This window comes from Heterocephalus glaber, unplaced genomic scaffold (assembly GCF_053883595.1).
Source record: "Heterocephalus glaber isolate CG9 unplaced genomic scaffold, H.glaber_assembly_v1.0 deba00000122, whole genome shotgun sequence".
Lineage (NCBI taxonomy): Eukaryota > Metazoa > Chordata > Mammalia > Rodentia > Bathyergidae > Heterocephalus > Heterocephalus glaber.
This window is the reverse complement of record NW_028258138.1, coordinates 61,592,052-61,607,838: the sequence shown is the minus strand read 5'-3', so window position 1 is coordinate 61,607,838 and position 15,787 is coordinate 61,592,052. Positions and strand designations below refer to the sequence as shown.

The following is a 15,787-nucleotide window of genomic DNA, read 5'->3' as shown; positions in this document are numbered from 1 at the left end:
CAAAATGATGCAGGTGCTTACCTGGCAGTCATTTTGGGAAAAACTACTGAATTAAATCAAAGAAATCTGGCATGCGACCAACATATGTGTCTTTTGTTGGGCCCCACAGTGAAAAGACTTGCCATTATTGTTCTTTTCACTTTTAAGAAGGGGCCAAAAGAAATAGAAATAAATCCATATTTTAAAAGTGAGAAACATATTCTGATACCAAGGGCAGTGGGTACTGTTTATCTGAAGAATTAAGGTGATCAGTTACCTGCACAAGCCATGCATGAACAGCTTGTGGATGAAATACCTTGGTGATAAATAGGCCTCACTCTCTCAGGCAAGAGGTGGTGACATCCAGTAGTCCTAGAGAGAACTGGTGCTGGACCTTTCCCTCTCAACCCCCATTTGAAGTTAGAGGTACCAGGCAGGGCAGTCCACAGCTGCAATAAGCCATTCTTTCAACCAGGAATGCCTTTCTAGTTTAGCATTCCCATGGCTCAAACACAAGATCCTGGAAGAAGTAGGGAACTAGGCCAATTAGAGGAAACTCTATATTCCAGTGGAACTTGGAGAACTTATTTTCATATTCCGTTCACCAACATAAGCCATTGAGGAGATCTTGACCTTGATCACATAAAACATGCTTTCTTCCCTTGGACTTAAAAGGGTTTTTTTAAAGTCTCATTTGGGAAAAATGCAATTAAAAGCCCTGTAATTTTATCCAAATGGCTCTGTGAGGAAGGAAAATAAAAAGCCCTTATCCTCCTATTCACTTTACCATCACTGACTAGGGGCCATCCTAACAGGAAACCCTTCAGAACTCTACCCTGAATCAACAACTTCAACATTAAATTAAACAAAAAATTAAATCAGCATTTAGCCAATGTTCTGTCCTCTTGTAGAAGGTCATTCAACTCAATGACAGTTGTGGCAAAGTCCACCAGGTCCACAAAGTCAGACGTGATGATGTTGACACCCATAGCTCCAGGCTTCTGAATTTTTACCCAGTCCAGGATTGCAGGAAGATTCCTACAGAAAAGTGGTGGGAGAAGAGGCAACAGAGAGTAGAGTTTAGGATTCCTCCAGAAATAAAAACAGAACATTTCCATTAATATATAACAAAACTATGACAATAAATGCACAAGCCCTCAGGGGTATGTTATTTTAAGCTTTATACCTTCATCATGGATGAAGTAGTTTATATTCGATCAGAGAATTAAACTTTTCAGAGTTTGATGGGAAAGGAGGTTATTTACCTCATGGATCAAAGAGATAACCATGTCAACAGAAGCTTGAAACACTAAGCTCAGGAGTCTAATTGTTTGTACATGCTTTGATTTTTTTTTAAATCACGAAAAATTTCAAACTTATAACATGAAAAGAACTTCATATTAGGTAAAATTCTATCACTTGAGTCTACCACTACTGTTTAGCTATACAGTACTTCCTTGCCACATATCTACCATCAATCCATCACTACCCTCCCAGCAATCCATCTCATATTTTGATATAGTCCAATTATATCTATATATCCCCAAAATGATTCAGCATGCATATAACTATAATGTATATGATACTTGTTTCCAGCTTGTTTTTCTTCTGAAATAAAGGTTACATTCAATAAAATACACATTCTTAAGGGTATACTTGATGAAAGTTGATAAATATATACAAATAATGCAAACCTCTATGAAGGTATAAATCATTATCAACACCCTAGAGAGTTCTGGCATACACTGTCCCAATCAGTCCCTCTCCTGTTTTCCCAGAGGCAACACCTGTACTGATGTTTTTCCCACTATACTCAGTTCTTGAACTTCACGTTAACCATGGAGTATGTATTCTTTTGTGTGAACTTTCTTTTATTCAGGATAATGGTTTTTAAATTTACCTATGTGGTTGCATGTATTTTTTCTTTTTCTTTTTAAATACTGCATAGTATTCCACTGTGTGGATGTAACACAATTTGTTTATCCTTATTGTATGGATACATGGGCTGTTTCCAATTTTGATTATTTCTGGTTAAACTGTGATGGTCATTCTTCTGTGAGTCTTTTCATGGACACTTGTTTTCATTTATCTTAGCTAAACAGCAAGTAATAAAATTACTGTTTTATAAGGCTGGTTTGTATTTATTTTTCTAAGAAACTCCCAGACCTTTTTGCAAAGAGATTGTTCCATTGTGTGCTCCCACCATGAAAGTTCTGATTGCTCTACAAGCTCCCTAAACTTTGGTGCTACCAATCTTTTTAATTTTAGTCATTCTAGTGGGTGTGCAGTGATATCTCCCAGAGTTTTAATGTATACTCTCTCCAGTGCGTAATGGTGGCAAGCAGTTTGTCATGTGTTTATTGACCATTTGTGTATCTTCTTGGAAGTATCTCTTCAATTCTTTTACTTTAATTTTTTTCATTGTCTGTTTTTAAATGTTGAATTGTAGAAGTTATTATACAACCTAGATACTAGCAGTCAGATATACTTGGTGAATATTTTCTTCCATCTTCTAGCTTGCCTTTAATTTTCTCAATGACATATTTTGATGAGTTCAATTCCTTAATTTTGATGAACTTTAAATTTTTTCTTTTATAATTTCTGTGATCTAACAAATATTTGCTTATTCCCAATTTATAAAGATATTTTCTTCTAAAAGCTTTATGAGTTTAGATTTTATATTTAGTTCTAAGAGCCATCTCAAGTTAATCTTTGTATATGTGCTGCTGAAGCAAGCACTCAAGTTAACTTTTGTATGTGGCATAAGTAGGGATCAGGATTCACCTTTTCCACAAAAATAGACAGATATACTATTACAATGTGAGAGACTAGTTAGACTAATATTTTTTTAAAAATCAATTGTCTCATGAATGCAGTCAGTGTCATTTTACAAACTGAAGGCTTCCTATGGGACAGCCTGAAAGTTTTGCCCAGAGAAGCTCAGAATTAAGAGATATAAGTAATTTCAATTCAAGATGATGACTTCTCTATTAGTAGTAAGAGTGAAATACCATTCGCAGTATAGAGAGAGCAAAAAGTGCTAAAAAAAATTGGCATCAGGGTAAAACAGTTCACTAATATTCAATGGGGTGAAAATGATTTAAAGAAGACAGAAACTAGTATTTATGTAAGGTTAAGGGATTGAAATATTTTTTAGCAAAGATTTGCTGTAGACCCTAATTGAAAATAAGTATTATCATAATTGGGCCCTTTTTCTTCTTTTAGTCACACTCTCTTTGGCTTTCATTTTTCCCTTTTCTCCCTTAAACCTGCGCTCCCTTCTTTCAGAACACACCCTGACTTCTCAGTGTTCTAGAGAGACAGTGATGCTATGGCCTTGGTGGCAGTTTTTCCTCTTTTTCCCTAATCCTGGGTCCCTTTTCTCACTCAGTGGACTCTATAATCAAATATAGCCTAAAACACATGCCATTGATCAATTTACATTTTCTATTAATAGCTGGCTATGACTTAATAGACTTCCTTCCTTTTATAGCTGGAACTCTGAAAATATAATAAACTCAATCCGATCTTCAGTTACTGAATTTCACTGTCCCTCGGTCCCTCCCCCTGTAAAATGGGGATAATGACACCTCAGACAGATTTTGGAAGGATTATGTAAAATAACATATAAAGTATTTAGAGTCTGGCATATAGTAAGTACCATGTAAGTATTTGGTAGAAGAAAGAATCATAAAATAGTCATGTCTTGCTGCTTATACAACAAAATGTTGTGAGCTGAGAATGAAGGGCAACAAACACAGACTTGCTTGGAGATGAGACTTTTCTGCGGCCCCTGTGAAGGACACAGTAGTACTGAGAGTGAAGCATTCAAGATTTTTAAAAAAAATCCTTAGTGTTTAAGTATGAAATGCCTGCGCCATCTGCTGGTCATCATGGGGAAATGAGAATTAGAGGCTTGGAGGCCACCTCAGCCAACGGCAGCCCCAGCCAAACCTTGGTAGATTCCTGGGGCCTGAGCAGAGAAATGTGGGTAGAGTATGTACCCGTGGTTTTCAGGAACAAAGAATTCTGTGTATCTGGTTCAAGTTGCATGTGTCAACCTTCCCCAAGGCAAGAATCAGATTAGCAGGTTTATAGACACAGAAAGGGAAATGTAGAATCTTGCCCGAAAAGGAGCCACTTCATTTTCTTAACTCCTGGCATTTACCAAGATGAAAGATCCATGCAAAAGGCTCAGCCAGATGACACTGACAGGTCCCTAAGACAACAAGCCCTGCAGGCTGTGACCCACTCAAGCACAAGGCTGGGCCACTGGGTTTCTTTAGAAACAGAGATGACATGCTTATTTTGTGCTAGGCACTGCAGTAGGCATTTTCAGTTTAAGACTACAATCTTGTAAAATATTCTTAGCCCCATTTAACGGGTGAGGCTCAGAGACCTTAGAAAACCTGTCAAAGTCCACCTTATTACCAATGAATACATTAGTTTGCCAAAGCTGCCATATACTAGTTGTCTCAAACAACTGAGTTTTATTCTCCCCTCTTCCAGAGACTAGCACCAAGATTAAGGTGCTAGAAATCTGGTTTCTGTTTTGCCCCCCTCTTTGGCTTGCAGATGACTATCTTCTCACTGTCTTCTCATGTGGCATTTTCTCCGTGTGCATGCATCCCTGGTATCTCTTTGTCTGTCTACATTCCCCACTTCAAGGACCCCGCTCAGATTAGGTTAGGGCCCACACTGATGGTGTCATTTTAACTTAATCACTTTTTTTTAGTGGTGAGATTGAACCCAGGACCTACTGCATGCTAGGCAAACACTCTATCACTGAGCTACATCCCCAGCCTCTAATTACCACTTTATAAAAAGCCTGTTATCTAAATATAGTCACATTTTGAGGTAGTGAAGTTAGGGCTTTAATACATGAAATTTGGTGGAGGGGACATAGTTCATTCCATAAAAGAGACTGAGCTAGGCTTCAATCTCAAGCCTTCTAATTTCAGTCTGTTCCCCCTTCTAGAGGCTGCTCTGCCCTCTTCCCGTGGCTGCTCTGTCCTCAGGCTTAAGGAAAATGAATTTTTGTTTGATTTCAGTGGGAATGGTATGAATCTAAAATTCTGAGTTCTGCCAATCCGGGGAAACTACCATAGAGATTTAGCCAGAATGGGTATGTTTTTGTGGCTTCCTTCTAGGGTGACCAACCAAGATGAACAAGATGTCAGGTCCAAAGTTCACATAAGAGTTGGGGAGTTAACTCACTGCTAAGAAAATCACTTCTACATTTATAGGAAAACATACTTGGTCATCTTCTTGGTTTGTGGAGATAATCAGTTCCCAGGATGAGCTAGGAGGCTTATTATCCCAGCCAGACTCTGAGGAGACACTACTAAACGGTAGACTCTCTGAATGTCTGTACTAACTTGGACTTGCCCAACAGTTTTGAGGAAATGGCAGCTATGCACTGCTCTGGTATTTGGGAACAAATTCTCGACCAGAGCTGCATTTGCTCCTATAGCTGATGTGCAGCCATAGGAATGCATGACCATACTCAGGACATTCTTGTGGCCAGAAGGGGTTAAGATGCCGAAGTATCTTTCCAGTCTAGGGACACCTGGCTGCTGCTATCTGTTGGGCAAGGGCTGGGCACACTGGAATACCTTGGCTTTAGGTGCAGGCCACCACCATTATCTTAAACAGAGAGCCTAGGATTCATCAGCAGCTAGTTCTAAGAGCTTAACAGTATGAAAATTACAGTGACATGTGGGCTAACACTTGTCACCAGAGAGATCTGACAGATCCAGTACTAATGAGTCAAGATAATAAGCTTGTGTAGAAGAAGGGAACAGGCACTGAAATAGAGTGTATCCACATCAGTTCTGCACACTAGAAAAGCCAGTGCCCCAGGTTATTGACTCTTTCTAGCTATGTGGTCTGGGTCACTTAGCGTCCCTAAGTCCCATCTTATGTCACAAGGATAAAGTACATCAGACAATGTGTCCTTATATAGGCTGGCATTGATTTAAGACTCAAGTGAAATAATTTATAAAAAGGTACTTTATATTTAGAATACAGTACACAGATATAAACTATTCTTTTTAAATATTCCCTTTCTATTACTATAGTTCTCTGCATAATCAATATCTATCATCTATCTATCTATCTATCTATCTATCTATCTATCTATCTATCTATGGTACTGGGGATTAACCCAGAGTCTTCATACTAAGCTATATCCCTAGTCCTTTTTATTTTAAGACAGGGTCTTGCTAAATCACTAAGTTGCTCAGGTTGGAAATGAACTTGCAATTCTCCTGCCTCCGTCTCCAAGCAGGCTGGGATTACAGACATGCACCACCATGCATGTACTGCACAGACATTTCACTTTTCAAATTGCTTTATAGAAACATCCATGTTAGTTTTTCCTGCAAGATTGAATTCTACAAGGTGGAACTACATCATTTATCTTGTACATGTTCCTTTGCACTATCTCCTTCTAGGAACTCAGTGTGGTGAATGAATAAATAATGTTAGAGGTGTTCATTTGTTTTATTTGTACTATTAGTTTCTCTTAGTTCATTTTTTGTAAGAGACAGTCTCTTGTGTCTATGACTTGTTGAGTAACATTTTGGCCATTCTTTTAAGATTATGGTACAGTATACAGTATATTAACTATTGTTATTCTCTATTTTGTTATAAAGTTTTGTTTTAGGGCTGGGGATTTAGCTCAGTGGCACCATGCCTGCCTTGCAAGCACAAAGTCCTGAGTTTGATCCCTGGCACTGCCCCCCCCCCAAAAGAATGAAATTTTGTTTTATTTTTCCATAGAAGAAAAGTGCTTTTTATATTTTTATAAATATCTACATGTAGTACATTAAATTTAAAATAATTAATTAAAAATAATGTTAATCTACAAATTTACCAAAGGCATAAGGAAAAATGGTGTGGATGGATGACCATATATTTTAAAGAAAGAGTTTTTAATTCTGGATCCTTCAAAGAGATATCATACTGGTATATGAAATTCTGTTTTTAGTTCAATTAATTTAGTCAAGACTTAATAAATCCCCACAGAAAGGGGTTTCTAGTTCTGTTCATGACTGATATAGTAAGGACCTCTCACCAAGAAAGAAAAATGCCGATGCCTCTGGCTATTGAAACTCCTGATTAGGTGCCCACTGGTATCTGAACCCATGCTATCCGAATTCAGAACCAGACTAACAGGGCCATATGTTTGGACGAACCTTTCACTATCTGAACTCTGTGCTCACCATTTGGAACTCAGGAACTGATCTTATAAATATCTTTTGTTACTCAAACATATTAGTGTCTCAAGTTGGATTCCAAGGGGTGCCCTGTTGTCCAAATGTATTTATAACATTCTTTTTATACATACACACACACACATATATATATGAATATATATACTCACATACAAATATACACATACACACATACATACATACATATATCCACCTATACATATATATATATACACATGTATATGTATACATGTATGTGTGTGTGTGTGTGTGTGTGTGTGTGTATATATATATATCCCTTTTCTTGGCAACATCTATTATTCATTGACATTCAGGATAAAGAACATCATCTCATGCAAATATCTGGACTGGAGAGTTTCCTGCTCTAATTATGTAGTCAGACTTAATTCTTCCCTAAGGAAGTTTCTGAAGCTATGGCTTGGTACTTTATGACTCATGGTCACCATAGAAGGAAGAAGAAATTCTTGAAGGGCTGACTCTGAATTCCTATCACCTAGCACAGTGCTCTGTATTAAATGCTTAAATGAGTGGGCACTCAGGCTAAGGCAAGGGCAGACCACGATGAGTTCATGTGTCAGAAGAGAACAGTTCAAGAGTTTAACTTAGTATAAAAATTTAGAGAATACTTGTGGATTATAAATACATTTAAAAAAAGTGTTTAGCGTTCCTTTTGGAACAATTAATGCAATCACCTTCAAATATACAGCTTTTTCAAGTATGATTTTTGTTTTTTTTTTTAAATCCCTTAAACTGTAAGTTTTACTGTTGTGTATTTAGAAGAGAGTCAAGATAGATGTTTTTTTACAAAACTTATCTGTGGGGTAGAAGGAACTCTTACCTATGAACCAGAGTGTTCTTGAGGCCGCCAACCAGGCCCCTGGCAATGGTGTTCACTCTGGGGGTGAGGATGGCCTGGGAGACATGGAAGGAGCCTTGTGGGGCTCGCTCACCAAGGGTGGTCTCCAGGAAGAGGATCAGTTTACGCACACTTGTGGTATTTGCCCAGGGTGCTGGAATTTTCTTTCCGGGCCACAGGAAGGAATATTGCTTGTAGAAGGGACAGTGGTAGAAAATAAGAACCTGAAATGTTCAGAAGAGCAAAAGAACAATTTATGAAAAAGCTGAACATCAACTCCTTGATTTTACACTGATTTTGGGGAGCAAATAAATGTAAATGGAAATTAAAGAATCACGTATTTAAAAAAATCAAAAAGCAAAGATTTATAGTGCACTTGGTATATGGCTGATGCAAAGATTTTCTTTTTTGTTATGAACACCTATGGTAAAATCACAGACCGGTTTCTCAGGACTGTGTTTTAAGTCAGTGCATGAAATAAAATGCACAACATTACAAAGGAAATCAATGACACAGAAATACACCTTTCAAAATGTTAAATCAATTTATAATACACGTATGTGCCTTGTGATAAATGCATTAAACAAAATTATTGTGTTGTGGTCCAATAAGTTCCATAATTTTGAGTAATAGCATAAATGATATCTTAAGATACTTTCAATAACTGAAATGTGTTATGTTCACATCTTTAGGGATAAGTAGCAGGTAGGACCACCACTCATAATTGATGAGTATACGAAATTTTAGTTAAAGGCCAGTAAAAATGAATCTGTAATTTTTTACCATTACATTTAGTCTTGTTAAATTCTATAAATACAGCCCCTGGGAAGTCTTTGCACCTGTCTGAAAGAAAACATTGGGAATGAGCTACCTCATAGGGTCCAGAATTTGTTTCCTGTGCTCATAAAGTTGACACTAAACTCTTGGAGTTTAGAAAACCATACTGAACTAATCTGTGAGTAAACATTTTTTCAGTTGTGCATATGAACTGACTCTGAATGAAACTGTCCTTCCCAGGAGAGGGAGGGAGTGTGCTGCTAGGTCAGGGAAGACTTCGCTGAAGTGGAGTCTCCAGTGGGACTGCTCAGGATGATGGTAATTTTGAAAATAATTAGCAAGCTGCATCCACAGCATTAATTAGTTTCTGGGAGGCAGCTGTGGTCAGGGAATTGCTATTTTGATTGTCCCAATTCGGAGCTCTGTTGGGTAGGTTTCTAGAAGTCATGGGTTTTCCTCTTAGAGGCCCTAGTGAGCTCTGCCTGGGGAAATGTCTGTGTGTGTATACCATGCCTGGACCACGGTCCGCAGCCAGCTGGCCCAGAGCATAATCCTCCAGCCTCCCATGAACAGAGCTCTGCATATTATCTTGTTTCTAGTGTGCATTCAGCTGGTGTGAAGGCATCTGATGAGCCACTCCTGCCAGCCAAGAGCTGGGGAGTGCCAGGCTAGATGCATCACAAGGGGTGATGGCTGTTCTTGTTTTTATTGGTTCTGAGTAATGCTGACTGACTGCTAATGATGTCTGCGGTAAACACATGAGTTAATGAGGTTAATCACAGGCCCATCTTAAGCAGATTGCCTGGGTTAGCAGGGAGGATTTCCTCTGTCCTCCTGGGTAATACATTGGCTAGTTTGGAAGGCTAGGGCCAGGAAAGTGAGCTGCCTTGAGCAATGGGCAGGCAGGAGGCTGTGCAGCCCTGTGACAGGCCTTGCCACATAATATCCTGGGACAGGCTTGTCACGAAGTACAAGTACTGGCCCCTGGACCTAGTGTCAGGGCATAAGAGGGCAATGTGTTCCTTTACCTTAAAAAAGGTGGAAATAGTACAAATTAAACAGTAAGGGCTATCTGACTTTCCCGAAGAGCCCTGTTGAACTGAAGGTTATTGGAAATTTCTTCTTGTAGTAGGAATCTAGTCTAGTAAGCAAACTCTCCTTTGGCAAGAATCCAGGTGCAGTGACTTGCCTGGAACATGTTTTGTATCTGCATTCCCACCTCACTCTCTGCCTTTTTTCCCCTGAAATACTCTCCCCAACAGCTCAGCAGTTCATATTCAGTTTTTCTCTTGAGACTCAGATTAAAAAATATCTAATTTCCTTTAAGAACCATTCCTTAATTGACCTCCGCTTATTCTGACTGTTCCTTTACTGAGGGCCTCTGGGATGCAAATTTATGTTATGTTCTACTTTTCAACTAATTGATTACAAAACCTCCTGAGTTACATTGCACAGAGCATTTGAAGTAGTCTTATCTTGCAATTGTATATCAATTGTTTTGTATTTCACTAAGGTTATGTATTTTTACCTTGTCTTTATGATCCTGAATACTTCCAAGATGTAGATTAAATCTTCTAACTCATCTTACCTTCAAAACCCATCTCCTATATAGTATATAAATATATATCTGTAAGCTGCATTATAATTGCATGATTAGTAAGTGAAATTTGAATGGTAGTACACTTCTCAATATTGAATTGCAGTAATAAAATACTCAGGGGGTTGCATTAAAGTAGCTCATTACATAATGAATATTTAAAATCTGATCACCCATGTGACACCACCCCAGCAGGGGAGAGGTGACTGGTAACTTTCTTTGAGATCTCGATTCAACTTTTAAGAAGAGATACAAAAGGGAAAACAAGGGGGAAGAAAGGAGCATAGAGTGTCTTAGGATTTAAATTGGTGATACGCTCCATTTCTCTGATACATCAGTCTCTTTCATAACTTTAGGAGTATTTGTAGTGGGATGACACACTTAAAACTAAGATCATCAGTCCATTGCTAGAAATTCACTGTCCACACAATTGATTTTTACTGAAGGTACTTCTTACTCCTGGAGATTTTAATCATCTTAGTATGCAATGCAGCAGCCATTAGAATACTATGTACAGAATTATAAAATTTTGTATGAACTCAAATTTAAACTGATATGAATCATATTCAAAAGCCACCCTTTTCTCTCATTTTGTTAACTCTCTGAGGGCCTCTGACAATAGGGACTTATTAATAAAGACAAAGTATTTGCATCAGTGTCACAAATGATAGCAGCTGTGAATGTCATCCGGGTATATAAACAGCCCATAGAGAGCAGCAGAAGCTGTGGGAATCTGCAGCCCAGATGGCCTGTGAATGAATCCTGGTTTCACCACTCACTGACAGCACTCCCTTGGGAACCTGCTTAATCTCCCTATTCCTCAGTTTCCTCATCTTTTTTGTTTTTGGTGTTTTTTTTGGTACCGGGGAATTGAACTCGGGTCCTTGCGCTTGCGCAGCACGCAGCAAAACCACTGAGCTAAATACCTGGCCCAGTTTCCTCATCTTTAAGTGAGGCTAATAACAAAGTTTCTATCTCATGGTGTAGTTGAGAGGATAAAATGAGTTAATCCATTAGTCATTGGAATGGTTTAATAAATATGAGTTGCTACTGTTGTTACTACTATCTAATGATCTAAGACAGAAAGTCTGCTGGAAATAAAATCTTTCCAAGTTAGATCCACAAGGAGAGATAGACATAAACCTAGGTTTGTGGGGGACAGATGTGACAAATATTGACAAAGTATCATTTACAAAACTTTTACTGAGGTAAAATGGCTTAGATATATTTTAACAAATACCTGGAGTTAACCCATGAAGCCTCCATGAGTCTAAGACAGCACTTTTACTGGTGAGGTGTGCAAAGGGACCTGGTATTTCCAGTTACTCAAGCCAAACCTGAATCTTTGCTTTCTTTCACCCCTGAAATCTATCCATTAGGAGTCCCTGTCGGCTGTACCTTCTGATACATTCTGAATATAACCACTTGCCAATAAGTCTCCTCACTGCTTTCCTCACATTTGCCCACTCCCTGCCCCTGATGTTTTCCTAGCACAGGAATCAATCCCATTCAAGCCTTAGGCTCAAGACTCTCTTGACATGACTGTCTCCCTGACCTCTTCCTGCTACTCAGCCCTTGCCTGCTCACTAGCCTCACTGTCCCTGTTTTTCCTTAAAAATTTCAGGGCCCTCCCTGCCTTAGGGCCTCTGGCTGCTTCCTCTGTCCCCCAATACCAATCTGATTTATTCCTTCAAATGCCATCTTTTCAATGAGGGGTACCATACTCAACCTATGTAAAACTGCAACCAACTGTTCCACCCAAAGAGCCTGCTTGTTCCCCTTATACCACATTAGACTTTGTCTATAGCTTTTATCACTATATATATAAATATATATAAATTATATAAATATATATAAATATATAAAAAATATATAAATATATATAAGTGCTATTTATTATCTTTTTTCTATGATCTCCCTCCACTTGAATGAAACCTCCTTTAGGGCAAGAATTTTTGTTTATTTTATTTACTCATTTATCCCAAATCCTTAGAGCTGTACTTGGTACACATTTGGTGTTCAGTAAATATTTACAAACAAATAATCTTTAACTAAAAGATCCTTTTAATTTGCTTAATGATCTATTGAGCAAGTGAGCAACTTTGAATGAAAAGTACTTGCTGGTTTTTTTTTAAATTTTTGTTTGTTTTCATAAAGGGAGTCTATATTGGAGGCTGCTCTTTCCTGAAGCTCCTCCCTTCTTCTACCATGCCTTAGGGTCCAAGTGGAATATGGCTGAGGCCCACATTCATTTTCCAGACTCTCCTTCAAGGGCTTAAGTTTGGATTCTCCTTTCCCCTTAGGCAGCCTGGGAAACGCTCCTGGCTTCTCCCTTCCTTAACTCGTCTTTTCCTATGACCCAAATTCCATGAAGAAGCCCTTTTAATATGTGAACACTCCTGAGATGAATGATTTCATGTGCTTCTTTAGCTAATGGTTTTTATCACTAGATACCTCTACAAGAATTGTCTGAGGGGACCTAGGTGGGGGTGAAAATGGACCTTATGGGGGACAGAATGGTAATGACTAACTGATCCATTTCCCAATTCTGCCTTGGGCTGGTTCTGGCCATTCAAAATCAATTCAGCTGTCGAACAGATTGCACAACAGCTTTAAATATGTGGCCACTGTTAGCCTGATTCAACAGGGCACATGGAAGCCTATTAAGCTACCCTAGCACTCAGGAACCAGTCTACATATGTTTAGTATTCAAAATAATCCACACCTTCTAGCTTTTGAGCCCTGGGTTGTGCTATTTTACAAAGGGTAACATAGGAAAAGCAAAAGGGATTAGGTTCCTGCCCTTGTAAGCTCATCGCTGCTTCCTTCCTACCTGGCACTTCTTCTCCCACAGGGTCAGCAGGGTCAGACTTTCCACACTGCAGGCCGGGCACAGCTTGTTTCCAAACGCCTCCTGGATCTGGAGCATCAAGCATTTGTGGTGGGCCTCATCCATGGCGTAGAAGTGGTTGAAATCCAGGAAGATGATCTCTTGGGGGTGCTGTGTGAGGAATGAGTCGATTTCCATCAGCCCATCCCAGACCTTGATCCCAAAAAGCCCATGGATGAAGTAAATCTCCTGGTCAGCATCCCCTGGTTTAGAAGACACACGCAGGTCGAAGTAGCGGATTCCAGCTTCCAGCTGCTCTCGAAAGGTCAGGTTCTGAGTCACAGACCATTTCTTCATGAGCTTCTTCACCAAGGAGATTTTGGCCAGGCGTTTGATAGCTGGGGTCTGGTCAGGCCCCACTGGGGATTTTTCATCTACCCAGTAGCTGAATGAATCATGGGAGCCTGTACAAAGTAATAAAGGGGAAACCTAAGTCAACTGATAAGAAAATAACAATTAAGAACCAAATATATAAAAGCATTATAAATGAATACTTGCAAAAATTGCGAGCGTGCTGGGAATGAAATAAACACAAATAAAAGTAATATAGTCTTATTAGCAGCTTAAGCCCAGAGTAATACTATAAATCTCATATATTGCCAGTGTAAAGTAAATTAATACATACCCTTTTGGAAAGCTGTTTAGAAATATGCTTAGAAATAGGAGGTTTAAAATATTCATACCATTTGATCTAGTAATTTCATTTTATGAAAGCTATTCCGAGGAAATAAACTCAAACATTTGGAAAAAACAAAAAGGTTGTTAAGCATATCCATAACATAGACAAACTGTAGGTTAAGTGCCCCTCAAAGAATGCTTAATGGTGGGATGTATTCTTTATTCATGCTGGCTTTAGAACAAAGGGTATGAAAATACTGTCTATCTCACTAATTCTGGGACAGGCATTTTAATTCTAGGAAAGAAGAATTTAAAAAAAGAATTTGACTGCTTTTTATGCTTTTATTTAGCTTTTTTTTGGTGGTGGTGCTGGAATTGAACTCTGGAAGTGCTAAGGAGGTCCTTTCTCCTCTCTCTTTTTCTCTCTCTCTTTCTCTATCTTCTCCACTCTTCTTTCTCCCCTCTCTCTTTCTTCCCTCACTGCCCCCTTTGTATTGTGAGATAGGGTCTTGCTAACTTGCCAAGCTAGGCTCAAATGTGATTTTCCTGCACGGACCTCCCAACTAGCTGGAATTATGCCACTGCACCCAGCTTTTTAACGCTTTTAATGTATAAAAAATTTAAAATGGTAAATGTGCATGATATTTTACTATTGTAAAAACCTTAGTAGGAATGATTTCTTGAAAGATTAGATAAACATTTACATGGACTCAACAGAGGTTGGTGATACTATTTTTAAACTAATATTTTGATGGGCTGAAACTGCTATTAAATGGTCCAAATTTTCCCCCCCACCCTTCTTTAAACAGCAAGAGGCTTGGTATCCTCCTAGACACTAAGATTATCTTGTTATAGAGTATAAGTGATTATGATAGGCACATTTCTAACTGTAGTGAACAAATATTTCAAAAGCAAATATTTTAGATGAAAATTATCTTTAATCACTATCATCCATTATCATATTTATTATTCTCCAACTCGTGCAACATGCTAATTTGGTTAACGCTGTGGCATAAAAAAATCTAAGAGAAGTCCTTGTTCTGACACTGCTAATCTTGGCCTTAGTCATTACATCACATTAAAACCAAAATTCTTGTGTTTCTTATTCATTATCACCAGTAATCCATTTTACTAATTTTAGAGTAGGAAATTTGTATATAATAAAGACTTTTGCAAATCTCTATAGTTTTATCTTATGTCCGTTCTCTTGAAAATAAATCATAGTTCTGCCTTTACTATTTTATCATCACAGATACAAAGTAGCCTTTACTAATTTATCATTTCAGATATAAAGTGAAAAAAACAGTTGATAAATGAGGATTTAATTTTATGGGCATCCAGAAAATGGAAGACATTCAATAAGTATTAAAAAAACACATTTATTAATTCTTAGGCAAATTGAATTTTGCAAGTGGGATAATTAGCAGCATATTTCAGGTAAAAAAAATTGTCATTGCTAATAGAAATGTGGAGCAAGTCCCCATGGATCTTCAGCGTTGGTTATTGCTGTTAATGGTACCCACTGGATACTTGCCTAACACTCTGCTTCTTTCAGCTGTTCAGAAGCAGGAAATTTTTATATCTCCTCATTGAGAGATTTATTACGACTAGCTTATGTGTAGATGGTGAGCAGCCAGTTTTCTCTTCTTTTAAAACTGTATTAACAGCCCAGCCGTTCAAGATGCAGTGTGTAATGTAGTGTGAGGCACATATTGGACTTAATTCTTCTGGGCATCAGGGAACAGCCATTATCCAGGCATGGAAGAGAGACAAATCCCCTCTGGTGTTTGTTTGTTGGTGCTGAGCCCAGTTTCAACTCCAGAGGGAGATTT

General features: G+C 38.3%; 1 protein-coding gene across 2 annotated transcripts in view; it reads right to left on the bottom strand.

The window, feature by feature from the left end:
- Plcxd2 (phosphatidylinositol specific phospholipase C X domain containing 2) overlaps nucleotides 1-15,787 on the bottom strand; it is a 48,527-nt gene that overhangs the window by 5,030 nt on the left and 27,710 nt on the right. For both annotated transcript variants that reach the window (XM_087215150.1, XM_087215152.1), the window contains exons 2-4: nucleotides 13,281-13,741; nucleotides 8,056-8,297; nucleotides 257-1,017 (exon numbers count right to left, since the gene is read on the bottom strand). In XM_087215150.1, coding sequence (XP_087071276.1) covers nucleotides 858-1,017; nucleotides 8,056-8,297; nucleotides 13,281-13,741 — 863 coding nt within the window. In that variant the 3' untranslated portion in view covers nucleotides 257-857. The remainder of the gene's footprint in view (nucleotides 1-256; nucleotides 1,018-8,055; nucleotides 8,298-13,280; nucleotides 13,742-15,787) is intronic.